At 47.6% G+C, this 21,201-nt stretch overlaps 1 protein-coding gene across 8 annotated transcripts in view; it reads left to right on the top strand.

Moving 5' to 3' along the window:
• Positions 1 to 21,201, top strand: part of LOC106609844 (exportin-T) — a 52,025-nt gene that overhangs the window by 9,455 nt on the left and 21,369 nt on the right. For 7 of the 8 annotated variants that reach the window (XR_014381269.1, XR_014381267.1, XR_014381268.1 and 4 more), the window contains exons 7-13: positions 3,686 to 3,854; positions 14,113 to 14,349; positions 15,801 to 15,881; positions 16,150 to 16,188; positions 18,558 to 18,620; positions 19,252 to 19,376; positions 19,455 to 19,599. Coding sequence is in view for 2 of the 8 variants with exons in the window: in XM_082964361.1 (XP_082820487.1) it covers positions 3,686 to 3,854; positions 14,113 to 14,349; positions 15,801 to 15,881; positions 16,150 to 16,188; positions 18,558 to 18,620; positions 19,252 to 19,376; positions 19,455 to 19,599 (859 nt within the window). In the remaining 6 variants the exon portion in view is untranslated. The remainder of the gene's footprint in view (positions 1 to 3,685; positions 3,855 to 14,112; positions 14,350 to 15,800; positions 15,882 to 16,149; positions 16,189 to 18,557; positions 18,621 to 19,251; positions 19,377 to 19,454; positions 19,600 to 21,201) is intronic. The other variant, XM_082964362.1, reaches the window with a different exon arrangement.

The raw sequence follows: 21,201 nt of genomic DNA, 5'->3' as shown, positions 1-21,201 counted from the left end.
CAGGATAGATAATAATGAGGTAGATATGTACATGAAGGCAGGGTAAAGTGACCAGGCATCAGGATAGATAATAATGAGGTAGATATGTACATGAAGGCAGGGTAAAGTGACCAGGCATCAGGATAGATAATAATGAGGTAGATATGTACATGAAGGCAGGGTAAAGTGACCAGGCATCAGGATAGATAATAATGAGGTAGATAGATATGTACATGAAGGCAGGGTAAAGTGACCAGGCATCAGGATAGATAATAATGAGGTAGATATGTACATGAAGGCAGGGTAAAGTGACTAGACATCAGGATAGATAATGAGGTAGATATGTACATGAAGGCAGGGTAAAGTGACCAGGCATCAGGATAGATAATAATAAGGTAGATAGATATGTACATGAAGGCAGGGTAAAGTGACTAGGCATCAGGATAGATAATAATAAGGTATTTGAGGTAGATATGTACATGAAGGCAGGGTAAAGTGACTAGGCATCAGGATAGATAATAATGAGGTAGATATGTACATGAAGGCAGGGTAAAGTGACCAGGCATCAGGATAGATAATAATGAGGTATTTGAGGTAGATATGTACATGAAGGCAGGGTAAAGTGACTAGGCATCAGGATAGATAATAATAAGGTATTTGAGGTAGATATGTACATGAAGGCAGGGTAAAGTGACTAGACATCGGGGCAGGGCGGGTAAAGTGACCAGGCATCAGGATAGGGGGGCTGAAGGCGGGTAGGCCGGCTCAGGAGCGGTATTTGAGATAAATACATTGCATTCAGACCCCTTTCCCCACATTTTGTTACGTTACAGCCTTATTCTAAAATGGATTCAGTAATTCCCCCCCCATAAATCTACACACAATACCCCATAATGACAAAGCGAAAACATTTTATTAAAAATAAAATCCAGATCCCTTATTTACGTCAGTATTCAGACCCTTTGCTATGAGACTGGACACTGAGATCAGGTGCATCGTGTTGGGTTGAAACTCTGGTCCTGGTCCAGTGTTTCCTGGACCAGGTTTATAGACCAGAGATCAGATGGACTGGTCCTGGTCCAGGTTTATAGACCAGAGATCAGAGGACTGGTCCTGGTCCAGGTTTATAAACCAGAGATCAGATGGACTGGTCCTGGTCCAGTGTTTCCTGTCCAGGTTTATAAACCAGAGATCAGATGACTGGTCCTGGTCCAGTGTTTCCTGTCCAGGTTTATAGACCAGAGATCAGATGACTGGTCCTGGTCCAGTGTTTCCTGTCCAGGTTTATAAACCAGAGATCAGATGACTGGTCCTGGACCAGGTTTATAAACCAGAGATCAGATGACTGGTCCTGGACCAGGTTTATAGACCAGAGATCAGATGACTGGTCCTGGTCCAGTGTTTCCTGTCCAGGTTTATAAACCAGAGATCAGATGACTGGTCCTGGTCCAGGTTGTATAAACCAGAGATCAGATGACTGGTCCTGGTCCAGTGTTTCCTGTCCCTCCAGGTTTATAGACCAGAGATCAGATGACTGGTCCTGGTCCAGTGTTTCCTGTCCAGGTTGATAAACCAGAGATCAGATGACTGGTCCTGGTCCAGGTTCCGTCCAGTAAGACCAGAGATCAGATGACTGGTCCTGGTCCAGTGTTTCCTGTCCCTCCAGGTTTATAAACCAGAGATCAGATGACTGGTCCTGGTCCAGTGTTTCCTGTCCAGGTTTATAGACCAGAGATCAGATGGACTGGTCCTGGTCCAGTGTTTCCTGTCCAGGTTTATAGACCAGAGATCAGATGACTGGTCCTGGTCCAGTGTTTCCTGTCCAGGTTTATAAACCAGAGATCAGATGACTGGTCCTGGACCAGGTTGATAAACCAGAGATCAGATGGACTGGTCCTGGTCCAGTGTTTCCTGTCCCCCAGGTTTATAAACCAGAGATCAGATGACTGGTCCTGGTCCAGTGTTTCCTGTCCAGGTTTATAAACCAGAGATCAGATGACTGGTCCTGGACCAGTGTTTCCTGTCCAGGTTTATAAACCAGAGATCAGATGACTGGTCCTGGTCCAGTGTTTCCTGTCCAGGTTTATAGACCAGAGATCAGATGACTGGTCCTGCCGGATCCAGGTCGTGCTGGCCGGCCAGGTGAAACCAGAGATCAGATGACTGGTCCTGGCCAGGTGCCAGGTCGTGCTGGTCCTGGTCCAGGTTTCCGCCAGGTAGACCAGAGATCAGATGGACTGGTCCTGGACCAGGTTGATAAACCAGAGATCAGATGACTGGTCCTGGTCCAGTGTTTCCTGTCCAGGTTTATAAACCAGAGATCAGATGACTGGTCCTGGTCCAGTGTTTCCTGTCCAGGTTTATAAACCAGAGATCAGATGACTGGTCCTGGACCAGGTTGATAAACCAGAGATCAGATGACTGGTCCTGGACCAGGTTGATAAACCAGAGATCAGATGACTGGTCCTGGTCCAGTGTTTCCTGTCCAGGTTTATAAACCAGAGATCAGATGACTGGTCCTGGACCAGGTTGATAAACCAGAGATCAGATGACTGGTCCTGGTCCAGTGTTTCCTGTCCAGGTTTATAGACCAGAGATCAGATGACTGGTCCTGGTCCAGTGTTTCCTGTCCAGGTTTATAGACCAGAGATCAGATGGACTGGTCCTGGTCCAGTGTTTCCTGTCCAGGTTTATAAACCAGAGATCAGATGACTGGTCCTGGTCCAGTGTTTCCTGTCCAGGTTTATAAACCAGATGACTGGTCCTGGTCCAGTGTTTCCTGTCCAGGTTTATAGACCAGAGATCAGATGGACTGGTCCTGGTCCAGGTTTATAGACCAGAGATCAGATGACTGGTCCTGGTCCAGTGTTTCCTGTCCAGGTTTATAAACCAGAGATCAGATGACTGGTCCTGGTCCAGTGTTTCCTGTCCAGGTTTATAGACCAGAGATCAGATGACTGGTCCTGGTCCAGTGTTTCCTGTCCAGGTTTATAGACCAGAGATCAGATGACTGGTCCTGGTCCAGTGTTTCCTGTCCAGGTTTATAAACCAGAGATCAGATGACTGGTCCTGGTCCAGTGTTTCCTGTCCAGGTTTATAAACCAGAGATCAGATGACTGGTCCTGGACCAGGTTTATAAACCAGAGATCAGATGACTGGTCCTGGACCAGGTTGATAAACCAGAGATCAGATGACTGGTCCTGGACCAGTGTTTCCTGTCCAGGTTTATAAACCAGATGACTGGTCCTGGTCCAGTGTTTCCTGTCCAGGTTTATAGACCAGAGATCAGATGACTGGTCCTGGACCAGGTTGATAAACCAGAGATCAGATGACTGGTCCTGGACCTGTGTTTCCTGTCCAGGTTTATAGATCAGATGACTGGTCCTGGTCCAGTGTTTCCTGTCCAGGTTTATAGACCAGAGATCAGATGACTGGTCCTGGTCCAGGTTTATAAACCAGAGATCAGATGACTGGTCCTGGTCCAGTGTTTCCTGTCCCTCCAGGTTTATAAACCAGAGATCAGATGACTGGTCCTGGTCCAGGTTTATAAACCAGAGATCAGATGGACTGGTCCTGGTCCAGTGTTTCCTGTCCAGGTTTATAAACCAGAGATCAGATGACTGGTCCTGGACCAGGTTTATAAACCAGAGATCAGATGGACTGGTCCTGGTCCAGTGTGTAACCAGTGTGTTTCCTGTCCCTCCAGGTTTGTTAACCTGCTCCTGAGTCAGATGTCCGTGGAGGACCTGAGAGAGGAGGCGTGCGAATGTCTGTTTGAGATTGTTAATAAAGGCATGGACCCTACAGACAAAACCAAGCTGGTTGAGTCCCTCTGTCAAGTCCTGCAGTCTGCTGGCTTCTTCAATGTGGAGGAGGTAGGTGTACACACACACACACACACACACACACACACACACACTACAGTCCCTTCAGAAAGCTTCCCCATATTTTGTCGTGTTACAGCTTGAATTTAAAATCGATTTTAAATTGAGATTTTTGTGCCACTGATCTACACACAATACTTCACAATGTCAAAGTGGAATTCTGTGTTTTTTTGTTTTACAAATTTAATACAAAATGAAAAGCTGATTTTATGTATTGAGTCAATAAGTATTCAACCCCTTTTGTTATGTCAAGACTAAATAAGTTTAAAACATACATCCTGTTTGCAACAAGACACTAAAGTAAAACTGCCAAAAAAATCTAGCGAATAAATTAACTTTGTCCTGAATACAAAATTATTATATTTGTGGCAAATCCAACACAACACATCACTGAGTACCACTCTTCAGATTGTCTAGCATGGTGGTGGCTGCATCATGTTATGGGTATGCTTGTCATCGGTAAGGACAGGGGAGTTTTTCAGGATAAAAAAATATAAAATAAAACTGAATGGCGCTAATCACAGGAAGAATCTGGTTCAGTCTTCTTTCCAACAGACACTGGGAGACAAATTCAGCTTTTCAGCAGGACAATAACCTAAAACACAAGCTCAAAATATACACTGGGGGTTGTTTACCAAGAAGACATTGAATGTCCCTGAGGGGCTTAGTTACAGTTCTGACTTAAAATCGTCTTGAACATCTACGGAAAGACTTCAAAATGGCCGTCTAGCAATGATCAACAACCAACTTGACAGAGCTTGAAGAATTTCAACAAGAATAATGGGCAAATATTGTACAATCCAGGTTTGGAAATCTCTTCGAGACCCAGAAAGACTGAAGTCTGTAGCGACGAAATACATTTATTGTTATATTTTTAATTAATATATATATATATATATATATATTTAAAAAATATATAATTTCTCTTCGACTTTGACGTCAAGAGTATTTTGTGTAGATCGTTGAAAAGAAAATGTAATTTTTTAATACCAATTCATAATGTGGAAAATTCTAGGAGTGTGAGTACTTTCTGAAGACACACACACACACACACACACACACACACACACACACCACATAACACATTGCAGTGCTGTACAGTGAAATGGCCCCCCCTGTCTCCTATATAGTAGTGCTGTGCAGTGAAATGGCCCCCCTGTCTCCTATATAGTAGTGCTGTGCAGTGAAATGGCCCCCCTGTCTCCTATATAGTAGTGCTGTACAGTGAAATGGCCCCCCCTGTCTCCTATATAGTAGTGCTGTGCAGTGAAATGGCCCCCCCCTGTCTCCTATATAGTAGTGCTGTACAGTGAAATGGCCCCCCTGTCTCCTATATAGTAGTGCTGTACAGTGAAATGGCCCCCCCTGTCTCCTATATAGTAGTGCTGTACAGTGAAATGGTTTCCTGTCTCCTATATAGTAGTGCTGTACAGTGAAATGGCCCCCTGTCTCCTATATAGTAGTGCTGTACAGTGAAATGCCCCCCCCTGTCTCCTATATAGTAGTGCTGTACAGTGAAATGGTTTCCTGTCTCCTATATAGTAGTGCTGTACAGTGAAATGGCCCCCCTGTCTCCTATATAGTAGTGCTGTACAGTGAAATGGTTTCCTGTCTCCTATATAGTAGTGCTGTACAGTGAAATGGCCCCCCCTGTCTCCTATATAGTAGTGCTGTACAGTGAAATGGTTTCCTGTCTCCTATATAGTAGTGCTGTACAGTGAAATGGTTTCCTGTCTCCTATATAGTAGTGCTGTACAGTGAAATGGCCCCCTGTCTCCTATATAGTAGTGCTGTACAGTGAAATGGCCCCCCCTGTCTCCTATATAGTAGTGCTGTACAGTGAAATGGTTTCCTGTCTCCTATATAGTAGTGCTGTACAGTGAAATGGCCCCCCCTGTCTCCTATATAGTAGTGCTGTACAGTGAAATGGCCCCCCCTGTCTCCTATATAGTAGTGCTGTACAGTGAAATGGCCCCCCCTGTCTCCTATATAGTAGTGCTGTACAGTGAAATGGTTTCCTGTCTCCTATATAGTAGTGCTGTACAGTGAAATGGTTTCCTGTCTCCTATATAGTAGTGCTGTACAGTGAAATGGCCCCCCCTGTCTCCTATATAGTAGTGCTGTACAGTGAAATGGTTTCCTGTCTCCTATATAGTAGTGCTGTACAGTGAAATGGTTTCCTGTCTCCTATATAGTAGTGCTGTACAGTGAAATGGCCCCCCCTGTCTCCTATATAGTAGTGCTGTACAGTGAAATGGTTTCCTGTCTCCTATATAGTAGTGCTGTACAGTGAAATGGTTTCCTGTCTCCTATATAGTAGTGCTGTACAGTGAAATGGCCCCCCCTGTCTCCTATATAGTAGTGCTGTACAGTGAAATGGTTTCCTGTCTCCTATATAGTAGTGCTGTACAGTGAAATGGCCCCCCTGTCTCCTATATAGTAGTGCTGTACAGTGAAATGGCCCCCCCTGTCTCCTATATAGTAGTGCTGTACAGTGAAATGGCCCCCCCTGTCTCCTATATAGTAGTGCTGTACAGTGAAATGGCCCCCCCTGTCTCCTATATAGTAGTGCTGTACAGTGAAATGGTTTCCTGTCTCCTATATAGTAGTGCTGTACAGTGAAATGGTTTCCTGTCTCCTATATAGTAGTGCTGTACAGTGAAATGGTTTCCTGTCTCCTATATAGTAGTGCTGTACAGTGAAATGGTTTCCTGTCTCCTATATAGTAGTGCTGTACAGTGAAATGGCCGTCCTGTCTCCTATATAGTAGTGCTGTACAGTGAAATGGCCGCCCTGTCTCCTATATAGTAGTGCTGTACAGTGAAATGGCCCCCCTGTCTCCTATATAGTAGTGCTGTACAGTGAAATGGCCGTCCTGTCTCCTATATAGTAGTGCTGTACAGTGAAATGGTTTCCTGTCTCCTATATAGTAGTGCTGTACAGTGAAATGGCCCCCCCTGTCTCCTATATAGTAGTGCTGTACAGTGAAATGGTTTCCTGTCTCCTATATAGTAGTGCTGTACAGTGAAATGGCTTCCTGTCTCCTATATAGTAGTGCTGTACAGTGAAATGGTTTCCTGTCTCCTATATAGTAGTGCTGTACAGTGAAATGGCCCCCCCTGTCTCCTATATAGTAGTGCTGTACAGTGAAATGGCCCCCCCTGTCTCCTATATAGTAGTGCTGTACAGTGAAATGGCCCCCCCTGTCTCCTATATAGTAGTGCTGTACAGTGAAATGGTTTCCTGTCTCCTATATAGTAGTGCTGTACAGTGAAATGGCCGTCCTGTCTCCTATATAGTAGTGCTGTACAGTGAAATGGCCGTCCTGTCTCCTATATAGTAGTGCTGTACAGTGAAATGGCCCTCCCTGTCTCCTATATAGTAGTGCTGTACAGTGAAATGGCCGTCCTGTCTCCTATATAGTAGTGCTGTACAGTGAAATGGTTTCCTGTCTCCTATATAGTAGTGCTGTACAGTGAAATGGCCCCCCCTGTCTCCTATATAGTAGTGCTGTACAGTGAAATGGCCCCCCTGTCTCCTATATAGTAGTGCTGTACAGTGAAATGGTTTCCTGTCTCCTATATAGTAGTGCTGTACAGTGAAATGGCCCCCCCTGTCTCCTATATAGTAGTGCTGTACAGTGAAATGGCCCCCCCTGTCTCCTATATAGTAGTGCTGTACAGTGAAATGGTTTCCTGTCTCCTATATAGTAGTGCTGTACAGTGAAATGGTTTCCTGTCTCCTATATAGTAGTGCTGTACAGTGAAATGGTTTCCTGTCTCCTATATAGTAGTGCTGTACAGTGAAATGGTTTCCTGTCTCCTATATAGTAGTGCTGTACAGTGAAATGGCCCTCCTGTCTCCTATATAGTAGTGCTGTACAGTGAAATGGCCGTCCTGTCTCCTATATAGTAGTGCTGTACAGTGAAATGGCCCTCCTGTCTCCTATATAGTAGTGCTGTACAGTGAAATGGTTTCCTGTCTCCTATATAGTAGTGCTGTACAGTGAAATGGTTTCCTGTCTCCTATATAGTAGTGCTGTACAGTGAAATGGCCCCCCCTGTCTCCTATATAGTAGTGCTGTACAGTGAAATGGTTTCCTGTCTCCTATATAGTAGTGCTGTACAGTGAAATGGTTTCCTGTCTCCTATATAGTAGTGCTGTACAGTGAAATGGCCCCCCCTGTCTCCTATATAGTAGTGCTGTACAGTGAAATGGTTTCCTGTCTCCTATATAGTAGTGCTGTACAGTGAAATGGCCCCCCTGTCTCCTATATAGTAGTGCTGTACAGTGAAATGGCCCCCTGTCTCCTATATAGTAGTGCTGTACAGTGAAATGGCCCCCCCTGTCTCCTATATAGTAGTGCTGTACAGTGAAATGGCCTCCTGTCTCCTATATAGTAGTGCTGTACAGTGAAATGGCCCCCCCTGTCTCCTATATAGTAGTGCTGTACAGTGAAATGGCCCCCTGTCTCCTATATAGTAGTGCTGTACAGTGAAATGGTTTCCTGTCTCCTATATAGTAGTGCTGTACAGTGAAATGGCCTCCTGTCTCCTATATAGTAGTGCTGTACAGTGAAATGGTTTCCTGTCTCCTATATAGTAGTGCTGTACAGTGAAATGGCCTCCTGTCTCCTATATAGTAGTGCTGTACAGTGAAATGGTTTCCTGTCTCCTATATAGTAGTGCTGTACAGTGAAATGGCCCCCCCTGTCTCCTATATAGTAGTGCTGTACAGTGAAATGGCCTCCTGTCTCCTATATAGTAGTGCTGTACAGTGAAATGGTTTCCTGTCTCCTATATAGTAGTGCTGTACAGTGAAATGGCCCCCCCTGTCTCCTATATAGTAGTGCTGTACAGTGAAATGGTTTCCTGTCTCCTATATAGTAGTGCTGTACAGTGAAATGGTTTCCTGTCTCCTATATAGTAGTGCTGTACAGTGAAATGGTTTCCTGTCTCCTATATAGTAGTGCTGTACAGTGAAATGGCCGTCCTGTCTCCTATATAGTAGTGCTGTACAGTGAAATGGCCCTCCTGTCTCCTATATAGTAGTGCTGTACAGTGAAATGGCCCCCCCTGTCTCCTATATAGTAGTGCTGTACAGTGAAATGGCCCCCCTGTCTCCTATATAGTAGTGCTGTACAGTGAAATGGTTTCCTGTCTCCTATATAGTAGTGCTGTACAGTGAAATGGTTTCCTGTCTCCTATATAGTAGTGCTGTACAGTGAAATGGCCTCCTGTCTCCTATATAGTAGTGCTGTACAGTGAAATGGTTTCCTGTCTCCTATATAGTAGTGCTGTACAGTGAAATGGTTTCCTGTCTCCTATATAGTAGTGCTGTACAGTGAAATGGCCGTCCTGTCTCCTATATAGTAGTGCTGTACAGTGAAATGGCCGTCCTGTCTCCTATATAGTAGTGCTGTACAGTGAAATGGCCGTCCTGTCTCCTATATAGTAGTGCTGTACAGTGAAATGGCCCCCCTGTCTCCTATATAGTAGTGCTGTACAGTGAAATGGCCCCCCTGTCTCCTATATAGTAGTGCTGTACAGTGAAATGGCCCCCCTGTCTCCTATATAGTAGTGCTGTACAGTGAAATGGTTTCCTGTCTCCTATATAGTAGTGCTGTACAGTGAAATGGCCCCCCTGTCTCCTATATAGTAGTGCTGTACAGTGAAATGGCCCCCTGTCTCCTATATAGTAGTGCTGTACAGTGAAATGGCCCCCCCTGTCTCCTATATAGTAGTGCTGTACAGTGAAATGGTTTCCTGTCTCCTATATAGTAGTGCTGTACAGTGAAATGGCCCCCCTGTCTCCTATATAGTAGTGCTGTACAGTGAAATGGCCCCCTGTCTCCTATATAGTAGTGCTGTACAGTGAAATGGCCGTCCTGTCTCCTATATAGTAGTGCTGTACAGTGAAATGGCCGTCCTGTCTCCTATATAGTAGTGCTGTACAGTGAAATGGCCCCCCTGTCTCCTATATAGTAGTGCTGTACAGTGAAATGGCCCCCCTGTCTCCTATATAGTAGTGCTGTACAGTGAAATGGCCCCCTGTCTCCTATATAGTAGTGCTGTACAGTGAAATGGCCCCCCTGTCTCCTATATAGTAGTGCTGTACAGTGAAATGGCCTCCTGTCTCCTATATAGTAGTGCTGTACAGTGAAATGGCCCCCCTGTCTCCTATATAGTAGTGCTGTACAGTGAAATGGCCGTCCTGTCTCCTATATAGTAGTGCTGTACAGTGAAATGGCCTCCTGTCTCCTATATAGTAGTGCTGTACAGTGAAATGGCCTCCTGTCTCCTATATAGTAGTGCTGTACAGTGAAATGGCCCCCTGTCTCCTATATAGTAGTGCTGTACAGTGAAATGGCCCCCCCTGTCTCCTATATAGTAGTGCTGTACAGTGAAATGGCCTCCTGTCTCCTATATAGTAGTGCTGTACAGTGAAATGGCCCCCCTGTCTCCTATATAGTAGTGCTGTACAGTGAAATGGCCCTCCCTGTCTCCTATATAGTAGTGCTGTACAGTGAAATGGCTTCCTGTCTCCTATATAGTAGTGCTGTACAGTGAAATGGTTTCCTGTCTCCTATATAGTAGTGCTGTACAGTGAAATGGCCTCCTGTCTCCTATATAGTAGTGCTGTACAGTGAAATGGCCTCCTGTCTCCTATATAGTAGTGCTGTACAGTGAAATGGTTTCCTGTCTCCTATATAGTAGTGCTGTACAGTGAAATGGCCCTCCTGTCTCCTATATAGTAGTGCTGTACAGTGAAATGGCCCCCCTGTCTCCTATATAGTAGTGCTGTACAGTGAAATGGCCGTCCTGTCTCCTATATAGTAGTGCTGTACAGTGAAATGGCCCCCCTGTCTCCTATATAGTAGTGCTGTACAGTGAAATGGCCCCCCTGTCTCCTATATAGTAGTGCTGTACAGTGAAATGGCCCCCCTGTCTCCTATATAGTAGTGCTGTACAGTGAAATGGCCCCCCCTGTCTCCTATATAGTAGTGCTGTACAGTGAAATGGCCTCCTGTCTCCTATATAGTAGTGCTGTACAGTGAAATGGCCCCCTGTCTCCTATATAGTAGTGCTGTACAGTGAAATGGCCCCCCCTGTCTCCTATATAGTAGTGCTGTACAGTGAAATGGCCCCCCTGTCTCCTATATAGTAGTGCTGTACAGTGAAATGGTTTCCTGTCTCCTATATAGTAGTGCTGTACAGTGAAATGGCCCCCCTGTCTCCTATATAGTAGTGCTGTACAGTGAAATGGTTTCCTGTCTCCTATATAGTAGTGCTGTACAGTGAAATGGTTTCCTGTCTCCTATATAGTAGTGCTGTACAGTGAAATGGCCCCCCCTGTCTCCTATATAGTAGTGCTGTACAGTGAAATGGCCTTCCTGTCTCCTATATAGTAGTGCTGTACAGTGAAATGGCCGTCCTGTCTCCTATATAGTAGTGCTGTACAGTGAAATGGTTTCCTGTCTCCTATATAGTAGTGCTGTACAGTGAAATGGCCCCCCCTGTCTCCTATATAGTAGTGCTGTACAGTGAAATGGCCCCCCTGTCTCCTATATAGTAGTGCTGTACAGTGAAATGGTTTCCTGTCTCCTATATAGTAGTGCTGTACAGTGAAATGGTTTCCTGTCTCCTATATAGTAGTGCTGTACAGTGAAATGGCCCCCCCTGTCTCCTATATAGTAGTGCTGTACAGTGAAATGGCCCCCTGTCTCCTATATAGTAGTGCTGTACAGTGAAATGGCCCCCCTGTCTCCTATATAGTAGTGCTGTACAGTGAAATGGTTTCCTGTCTCCTATATAGTAGTGCTGTACAGTGAAATGGCCCCCCTGTCTCCTATATAGTAGTGCTGTACAGTGAAATGGCCCCCCTGTCTCCTATATAGTAGTGCTGTACAGTGAAATGGTTTCCTGTCTCCTATATAGTAGTGCTGTACAGTGAAATGGCCGTCCTGTCTCCTATATAGTAGTGCTGTACAGTGAAATGGCCGTCCTGTCTCCTATATAGTAGTGCTGTACAGTGAAATGGCCTCCTGTCTCCTATATAGTAGTGCTGTACAGTGAAATGGTTTCCTGTCTCCTATATAGTAGTGCTGTACAGTGAAATGGTTTCCTGTCTCCTATATAGTAGTGCTGTACAGTGAAATGGCCCTCCTGTCTCCTATATAGTAGTGCTGTACAGTGAAATGGCCGTCCTGTCTCCTATATAGTAGTGCTGTACAGTGAAATGGTTTCCTGTCTCCTATATAGTAGTGCTGTACAGTGAAATGGCCGTCCCTGTCTCCTATATAGTAGTGCTGTACAGTGAAATGGTTTCCTGTCTCCTATATAGTAGTGCTGTACAGTGAAATGGCCCCCCTGTCTCCTATATAGTAGTGCTGTACAGTGAAATGGTTTCCTGTCTCCTATATAGTAGTGCTGTACAGTGAAATGGTTTCCTGTCTCCTATATAGTAGTGCTGTACAGTGAAATGGCCGTCCCTGTCTCCTATATAGTAGTGCTGTACAGTGAAATGGCCGTCCCTGTCTCCTATATAGTAGTGCTGTACAGTGAAATGGCCGTCCTGTCTCCTATATAGTAGTGCTGTACAGTGAAATGGCCTTCCTGTCTCCTATATAGTAGTGCTGTACAGTGAAATGGTTTCCTGTCTCCTATATAGTAGTGCTGTACAGTGAAATGGCCCCCTGTCTCCTATATAGTAGTGCTGTACAGTGAAATGGCCTCCTGTCTCCTATATAGTAGTGCTGTACAGTGAAATGGCCGTCCTGTCTCCTATATAGTAGTGCTGTACAGTGAAATGGTTTCCTGTCTCCTATATAGTAGTGCTGTACAGTGAAATGGCCCCCCTGTCTCCTATATAGTAGTGCTGTACAGTGAAATGGTTTCCTGTCTCCTATATAGTAGTGCTGTACAGTGAAATGGTTTCCTGTCTCCTATATAGTAGTGCTGTACAGTGAAATGGTTTCCTGTCTCCTATATAGTAGTGCTGTACAGTGAAATGGCCCCCCTGTCTCCTATATAGTAGTGCTGTACAGTGAAATGGCCCTCCTGTCTCCTATATAGTAGTGCTGTACAGTGAAATGGCCGTCCTGTCTCCTATATAGTAGTGCTGTACAGTGAAATGGCCCCCTGTCTCCTATATAGTAGTGCTGTACAGTGAAATGGTTTCCTGTCTCCTATATAGTAGTGCTGTACAGTGAAATGGCCTCCTGTCTCCTATATAGTAGTGCTGTACAGTGAAATGGTTTCCTGTCTCCTATATAGTAGTGCTGTACAGTGAAATGGTTTCCTGTCTCCTATATAGTAGTGCTGTACAGTGAAATGGCCCCCCTGTCTCCTATATAGTAGTGCTGTACAGTGAAATGGTTTCCTGTCTCCTATATAGTAGTGCTGTACAGTGAAATGGCCTTCCTGTCTCCTATATAGTAGTGCTGTACAGTGAAATGGTTTCCTGTCTCCTATATAGTAGTGCTGTACAGTGAAATGGCCCCCTGTCTCCTATATAGTAGTGCTGTACAGTGAAATGGTTTCCTGTCTCCTATATAGTAGTGCTGTACAGTGAAATGGCCCCCTGTCTCCTATATAGTAGTGCTGTACAGTGAAATGGCCGTCCTGTCTCCTATATAGTAGTGCTGTACAGTGAAATGGTTTCCTGTCTCCTATATAGTAGTGCTGTACAGTGAAATGGCCCCCCCTGTCTCCTATATAGTAGTGCTGTACAGTGAAATGGCCCCCCCTGTCTCCTATATAGTAGTGCTGTACAGTGAAATGGCCGTCCTGTCTCCTATATAGTAGTGCTGTACAGTGAAATGGTTTCCTGTCTCCTATATAGTAGTGCTGTACAGTGAAATGGCCCCCCCTGTCTCCTATATAGTAGTGCTGTACAGTGAAATGGCCCCCCTGTCTCCTATATAGTAGTGCTGTACAGTGAAATGGCCTCCTGTCTCCTATATAGTAGTGCTGTACAGTGAAATGGTTTCCTGTCTCCTATATAGTAGTGCTGTACAGTGAAATGGTTTCCTGTCTCCTATATAGTAGTGCTGTACAGTGAAATGGTTTCCTGTCTCCTATATAGTAGTGCTGTACAGTGAAATGGTTTCCTGTCTCCTATATAGTAGTGCTGTACAGTGAAATGGTTTCCTGTCTCCTATATAGTAGTGCTGTACAGTGAAATGGTTTCCTGTCTCCTATATAGTAGTTCTGTGCAGTGAAATGGTTTCCTGTCTTGGCTCTGTCAGGAAGAGGATGTGGACTTCCTGGCTAAGTTCTCCAGACTGGTGAATGGGATGGGTCAGTCTCTGGTGCTGAGCTGGACCAAACAGGCCAAGGGGGGCGAAGTGAAAGACGCCGCCGAGTCGCTGCGCGCCATCGAGGCAAAGGTTCCTCTGCTCCTCCAGCTGTTGGTCCACGACGACGACGACATCTCGGCTAACATCGTAGGCTTCTGCTACGACTACCTGAACGTACTCAAACAGGTGAGATACGCACTGATACGACTACCTGGACGTACTCAAACAGGTGAGATGCGACTACCTGGACGTACTCAAACAGGTGAGATGCGACTACCTGGACGTACTCAAACAGGTGAGATGCGACTACCTGGACGTACTCAAACAGGTGAGATGCGACTACCTGGACGTACTCAAACAGGTGAGATGCGACTACCTGGACGTACTCAAACAGGTGAGATACGACTACCTGGACGTACTCAAACAGGTGAGATGCGACTACCTGGACGTACTCAAACAGGTGAGATGCGACTACCTGGACGTACTCAAACAGGTGAGATACCACTACCTGGACGTACTCAAACAGGTGAGAGACCACTACCTGGACGTACTCAAACAGGTGAGATGCGACTACCTGGACGTACTCAAACAGGTGAGATACGACTACCTGGACGTACTCAAACAGGTGAGATACGACTACCTGGACGTACTCAAACAGGTGAGATACGACTACCTGGACGTACTCAAACAGGTGAGATACGACTACCTGGACGTACTCAAACAGGTGAGATACACACTGATACCAGAGGTCTATGGGAATATGGCTCCCTATTCTCTATGGCACCTTATTCCATCCAGGTCTCTGGTCAAATGTAGTGCACTATAAAGGGAATAGTGTCATTTGGGCCACTCTAGACTCTAGATGTATCTCTACTAGACAGGAGAGGGAGCCACTCTAGATGTATCTCTACTAGACAGGAGAGGGAGCCACTCTAGATGTATCTCTACTAGACAGGAGAGGGAGTCACTCTAGATGTATCTCTACTAGACAGGAGAGGGAGTCACTCTAGATGTATCTCTACTAGACAGGAGAGGAAGCCACTCTAGATGTATCTCTACTAGACAGGAGAGGGAGCCACTCTAGATGTATCTCTACTAGACAGGAGAGGGAGCCACTCTAGATGTATCTCTACTAGACAGGAGAGGAGAGTCCACTCTAGATGTATCTTTACTAGACAGGAGAGGGAGTCCACTCTAGATGTATCTTTACTAGACAGGAGAGGGAGCTCACTCTAGATGTATCTCTACTAGACAGGAGAGGGAGCCACTCTAGATGTATCTCTACTAGACAGGAGAGGGAATCGCTCTAGATGTATCTCTACTAGACAGGAGAGGGAGTCACTCTAGACTCTAGATGTATCTCTACTAGACAGGAGAGGGAGCCACTCTAGATGTATCTCTACTAGACAGGAGAGGAGAGCCACTCTAGATGTATCTCTACTAGACAGGAGAGGAAGCCACTCTAGATGTATCTCTACTAGACAGGAGAGGGGAAACCATAGAAATATAATCTCTAGAACGGGCGTGGAGTAGCCTCTCAAGACCACTGTCATGTGACAGCGTCATCAATAGGATCAGGGTGTCACGGTAACCATGACGTAAACTTGTGTTTATCTGTTTTTGCAATCTTCCCCAAGGGGTCCGAGTGGCAGAGTAACATGCTTCAGGTAGGGAGAGGAGGACAGGAGGCCATTGAAGAGTACTGGGAATCAGACAAGGTGGAGAAAACTGTCCACACAAACTGACCCCAATCATTATCGTTTGGGGTGTGTGTGTGTGTGTGTGTGTGTGTGTGTGTGTGTGTGTGTGTGTGTGTGTGTGTGTGTGTGTGTGTGTGTGTGTGTGTGTGTGTGTGTGTGTGTGTGTGTCAGTTAGCCGGCTAATCTCTCCTGCTTTCTGGGAAAAGCCCCACTTCGTTGAATTAAAGGTCCCGTTGGTAGTGTTTTCATGACGACAACATCCTGTCGTCTCTCTTCCCTCTTGTAGTTTCCGCTGCTGACAGACCAACAGAAGACTAACGTTGAGGTACGATTTCATCAGGAACTCTTTGGGGCTGGTTTCCCGGACACACAGATTAGGCCTTAGTTCTGGACTAAAAACATGACCCATGTTTTATTTTAAATTTATTCCAGGAATATAATTAATCGGTGTCTGGGGAAACCAGCCACTAACTTTTAAAAACCTGTTCTAACGTCTCTCCATCTGTCCAGCGTGTTGACTGATGTGTGTGTCCGGCGTGTTGACTGATGTGTGTGTCCGGCGTGTTGACTGATGTGTGTGTCCGGCGTGTTGACTGATGTGTGTGTCCGGCGTGTTGACTGATGTGTGTGTCCGGCGTGTTGACTGATGTGTGTGTCCGGCGTGTTGACTGATGTGTGTGTCCGGCGTGTTGACTGATGTGTGTATCCGGCGTGTGTTGACTGATGTGTATCCGGCGCGTGTTGACTGATGTGTATATCCGGCGCGTGTTGACTGATGTGTATCCATCCGGCGCGTGTTGACTGATGTGTAGTATCCCCGGCGCGTGTTGACTGATGTGTGTATCCGGCGTGTTGACTGATGTGTGTGATCCGGCGTGTTGACTGATGTGTGTATCCGGCGCGTGTTGACTGATGTGTGTATCCGGCGCGTGTTGACTGATATGTATCCGGGGTGTTGACTGATGTGTATCCGGCGCGTGTTGACTGATGTGTATCCGGCGCGTGTTGACTGATGTGTATCCGGCGCGTGTTGACTGATGTGTGTCCGGCGCGTGTTGACTGATGTGTATCCGGCGCGTGTTGACTGATGTGTATCCGGCGCGTGTTGACTGATGTGTGTATCCGGCGCGTGTTGACTGATGTGTGTATCCGGCGCGTGTTGACTGATGTGTGTATCCGGCGCGTGTTGACTGATGTGTATCCGGCGCGTGTTGACTGATGTGTATCCGGCGCGTGTTGACTGATGTGTATCCGGCGCGTGTTGACTGATGTGTATCCGGCGCGTGTTGACTGATGTGTATCCGGCGCGTGTTGACTGATGTGTATCCGGCGCGTGTTGACTGATGTGTGTATCCGGCGCGTGTTGACTGATGTGTGTATCCGGCGCGTGTTGACTGATGTGTGTATCCGGCGCGTGTTGACTGATGTGTGTATCCGGCGCGTGTTGACTGATGTGTGTATCCGGCGCGGTGTTGACTGATGAGTGTATCCGGCGCGTGTTGACTGATGTGTATCCGGGGTGTTGACTGATATGTATCCGGGGTGTTGACTGATGTGTATATCCGGCGCGTGTTGACTGATGTGTTATCCGGCGCGCGTTGACTGATGTGTGTATCCGGCGCGCGTTGACTGATATGTATCCGGGGTGTTGACTGATGTGTATATCCGGCGCGTGTTGACTGATGTGTGTATCCGGCGCGGTTGACTGATATGTATCCGGGGTGTTGACTGATGTGTATATCCGGGGTGTTGACTGATGTGTATATCCGGCGCGTTGACTGATTGTATCCGGGGTTGACTGATTGTATCCGGGGTGTTGACTGATATGTATCCGGGGTGTTGACTGATATGTATCCGGGGTGTTGACTGATGTGTATATCCGGGGTGTTGACTGATGTGTATATCCGGCGTGTTGACTGATGTGTGTATCCGGCGTGTTGACTGATGTGTGTATCCGGCGTGTTGACTGATGTGTGTATCCGGCGTGTTGACTGATGTGTGTATCCGGGGCGTTGACTGATGTGTGTATCCGGCGCGCGTTGACTGATGTGTATATCCGGCGCGTGTTGACTGATATGTATCCAGGGTGTTGACTGATATGTATCCGGCACGTGTTGACTGATATGTATCCGGCACGTGTTGACTGATATGTATCCGGGGTGTTGACTGATGTGTATATCCGGCGCGTTGACTGATGTGTATATCCGGCGCGTTGACTGATGTGTGTATCCGGCGCGTTGACTGATGTGTGTATCCGGCGCGTTGACTGATGTGTGTATCCGGCGCGTTGACTGATGTGTGTGTGTATCCGGCGTGTTGACGTGTGTGTGTGTATCCGGCGTGTTGACGTGTGTGTGTGTATCCGGCGTGTTGACGTGTGTGTGTGTATCCGGCGTGTTGACGTGTGTGTGTGTATCCGGCGTGTTGACGTGTGTGTGTGTATCCGGCGTGTTGACGTGTGTGTGTGTATCCGGCGTGTTGACGTGTGTGTGTGTATCCGGCGTGTTGACGTGTGTGTGTGTCCGGCGTGTTGACGTGTGTGTGTGATCCGGCGTGTTGACGTGTGTGTGTGTGTGTGTATCCGGCGTGTTGACGTGTGTGTGTGTGTCCGGCGTGTTGACGTGTGTGTGTGTGTCCGGCGTGTTGACGTGTGTGTGTGTGTCCGGCGTGTTGACTGTGTCTCTGTCTCAACAGGCCATCATGTTGGCTGTGATGAAGAAACTCACTTATGATGAAGAGTACAACTTTGACAACGAGGTAAAAACTTTAAGGTTTTAAATTGTGGGGGGAGTTGAACATCGTTCTCATTACTCACTGTCTCCATCTCTCTCCCTTCTATCTCTCTCCTTTCTCTCTCTCTCTCTCTCTCTCGCTCTCTCCCCTCTCTCTCTCTGTCCATCTCTCCCCCTCTCTCTCTCTGTCCATCTCTCCCCCTCTCTCTCTCTCTCTCTCTCTCTCTCTCTCTCTCTCTCTCTCTCTCTCTCTCTCTCTCCCCTCTCTGTCCATCTCTCCCCCTCTCTCTCTCTGTCCATCTCTCCCCTCTCTCTCTCTGTCCATCTCTCCCCCTCTCTCTCTCTGTCCATCTCTCCCCCTCTCTCTCTCTGTCCATCTCTCCCCCTCTCTCTCTCTGTCCATCTCTCCCTCCCCTCTCTCTGTCCATCTCTCCCTCCTCTCTCTCTGTCCATCTCTCCCTCCTCTCTCTCTGTCCATCTCTCCCTCCTCTCTCTCTGTCCATCTCTCCCTCCTCTCTCTCTGTCCATCTCTCCCTCCTCTCTCTCTGTCCATCTCTCCCTCCTCTCTCTCTGTCCATCTCTCCCTCCTCTCTCTCTGTCCATCTCTCCCTCCTCTCTCTCTGTCCATCTCTCCCTCCTCTCTCTCTCTCTCCCAGGGGGAGGATGAAGCGATGTTTGTAGAGTACAGGAAACAGTTAAAGATGCTGTTAGATCGTCTGGCTCAGGTGTCTCCTGAGCTGCTCCTGGAAGCTGTAGGCAGAGTCTTCAATAACACCGTGCAGTAAGACTCCATCTTGTTTTCTTCCTCGACGTCCCCCCGTGAAGAACCGTGTACTGATCCTGATTGTGTGTGTCTCAGGCGGTGGCAGACGGCGTCCTTCATGGAGGTGGAGGTGGCCATCAGGCTGCTGTACATGCTGGGAGAGGCTCTGCCGGCTTCACACGGGGCCCACTTCTCTGGCGACACGGCCAAGACCTCCGCCCTGCAGGATATGATGAGAACGGTGAGTTAAACACAGCCGAGACCACCCGGGGTCCAGTCCCCGCCGACGACCACCCGGGGTCCAGTCCCCGCCGACGACCCCCGGGGTCCAGTCCCCGCCGAACGACCCCCCGGGGTCCAGTCCCCGCCGACGACCCCCCGGGGTCCAGTCCCCGCCGACGACCCCCCGGGGTCCAGTCCCCGCCGACGACCCCCCGGGGTCCAGTCCCCGCCGACGACCCCCCGGGGTCCAGTCCCCGCCGACGACCCCCGGGGTCCAGTCCCCGACGACGACCCCCGGGGTCCAGTCCCCGACGACGACCCCCGGGGTCCAGTCCCCGACGACGACCCCTGTTTCTAATGTCTGTTATCATGTCCTGTTTTCTCCTCGACTCCTCAGCTCGTCTCCTCTGGTCTCAGCGGGTTACCAACACACAGTCTGTTATCATGTCCTGTTTTCTCCTCGTCTCCTCAGCTCGTCTCCTCTGGTCTCAGCGGGTTACCAACACACAGTCTGTTATCATGTCCTGTTTTCTCCTCGACTCCTCAGCTCGTCTCCTCTGGTCTCAGCGGGTTACCAACACACAGTCTGTTATCATGTCCTGTTTTCTCCTCGACTCCTCAGCTCGTCTCCTCTGGTCTCAGCGGGTTACCAACACACAGTCTGTTATCATGTCCTGTTTTCTCCTCGTCTCCTCAGCTCGTCTCCTCTGGTCTCAGCGGGTTACCAACACACAGTCTGTTATCATGTCCTGTTTTCTCCTCGACTCCTCAGCTCGTCTCCTCTGGTCTCAGCGGGTTACCAACACACAGTCTGTTATCATGTCCTGTTTTCTCCTCGACTCCTCAGCTCGTCTCCTCTGGTCTCAGCGGGTTACCAACACACAGTCTGTTATCATGTCCTCTTTTCTCCTCGACTCCTCAGCTCGTCTCCTCTGGTCTCAGCGGGTTACCAACACACAGTTTATCATGTCCTGTTTTCTCCTCGACTCCTCAGCTCGTCTCCTCTCCTCAGCTCGTCTCCTCTGGTCTCAGCGGGTTACCAACACACAGTCTGTTATCATGTCCTGTTTTCTCCTCGACTCCTCAGCTCGTCTCCTCTCCTCAGCTCGTCTCCTCTGGTCTCAGCGGGTTACCAACACACAGTCTGTTATCATGTCCTGTTTTCTCCTCGACTCCTCAGCTCGTCTCCTCTGGTCTCAGCGGGTTACCAACACACAGTCTGTTATCATGTCCTGTTTTCTCCTCGACTCCTCAGCTCGTCTCCTCTGGTCTCAGCGGGTTACCAACACACAGTCTGTTATCATGTCCTGTTTTCTCCTCGACTCCTCAGCTCGTCTCCTCTGGTCTCAGCGGGTTACCAACACACAGTCTGTTATCATGTCCTGTTTTCTCCTCGTCTCCTCAGCTCGTCTCCTCTGGTCTCAGCGGGTTACCAACACACAGTCTGTTATCATGTCCTGTTTTCTCCTCGACTCCTCAGCTCGTCTCCTCTGGTCTCAGCGGGTTACCAACACACAGTCTGTTATCATGTCCTGTTTTCTCCTCGACTCCTCAGCTCGTCTCCTCTGGTCTCAGCGGGTTACCAACACACAGTCTGTTATCATGTCCTGTTTTCTCCTCG

Source organism: Salmo salar, chromosome 17, assembly GCF_965601325.2.
Source record: "Salmo salar chromosome 17, fSalSal1, whole genome shotgun sequence".
Taxonomy (NCBI): domain Eukaryota; kingdom Metazoa; phylum Chordata; class Actinopteri; order Salmoniformes; family Salmonidae; genus Salmo; species Salmo salar.
The sequence above is the reverse complement of the archived record's forward strand: the minus strand, read 5'-3'. Positions and strand labels throughout refer to the sequence as shown.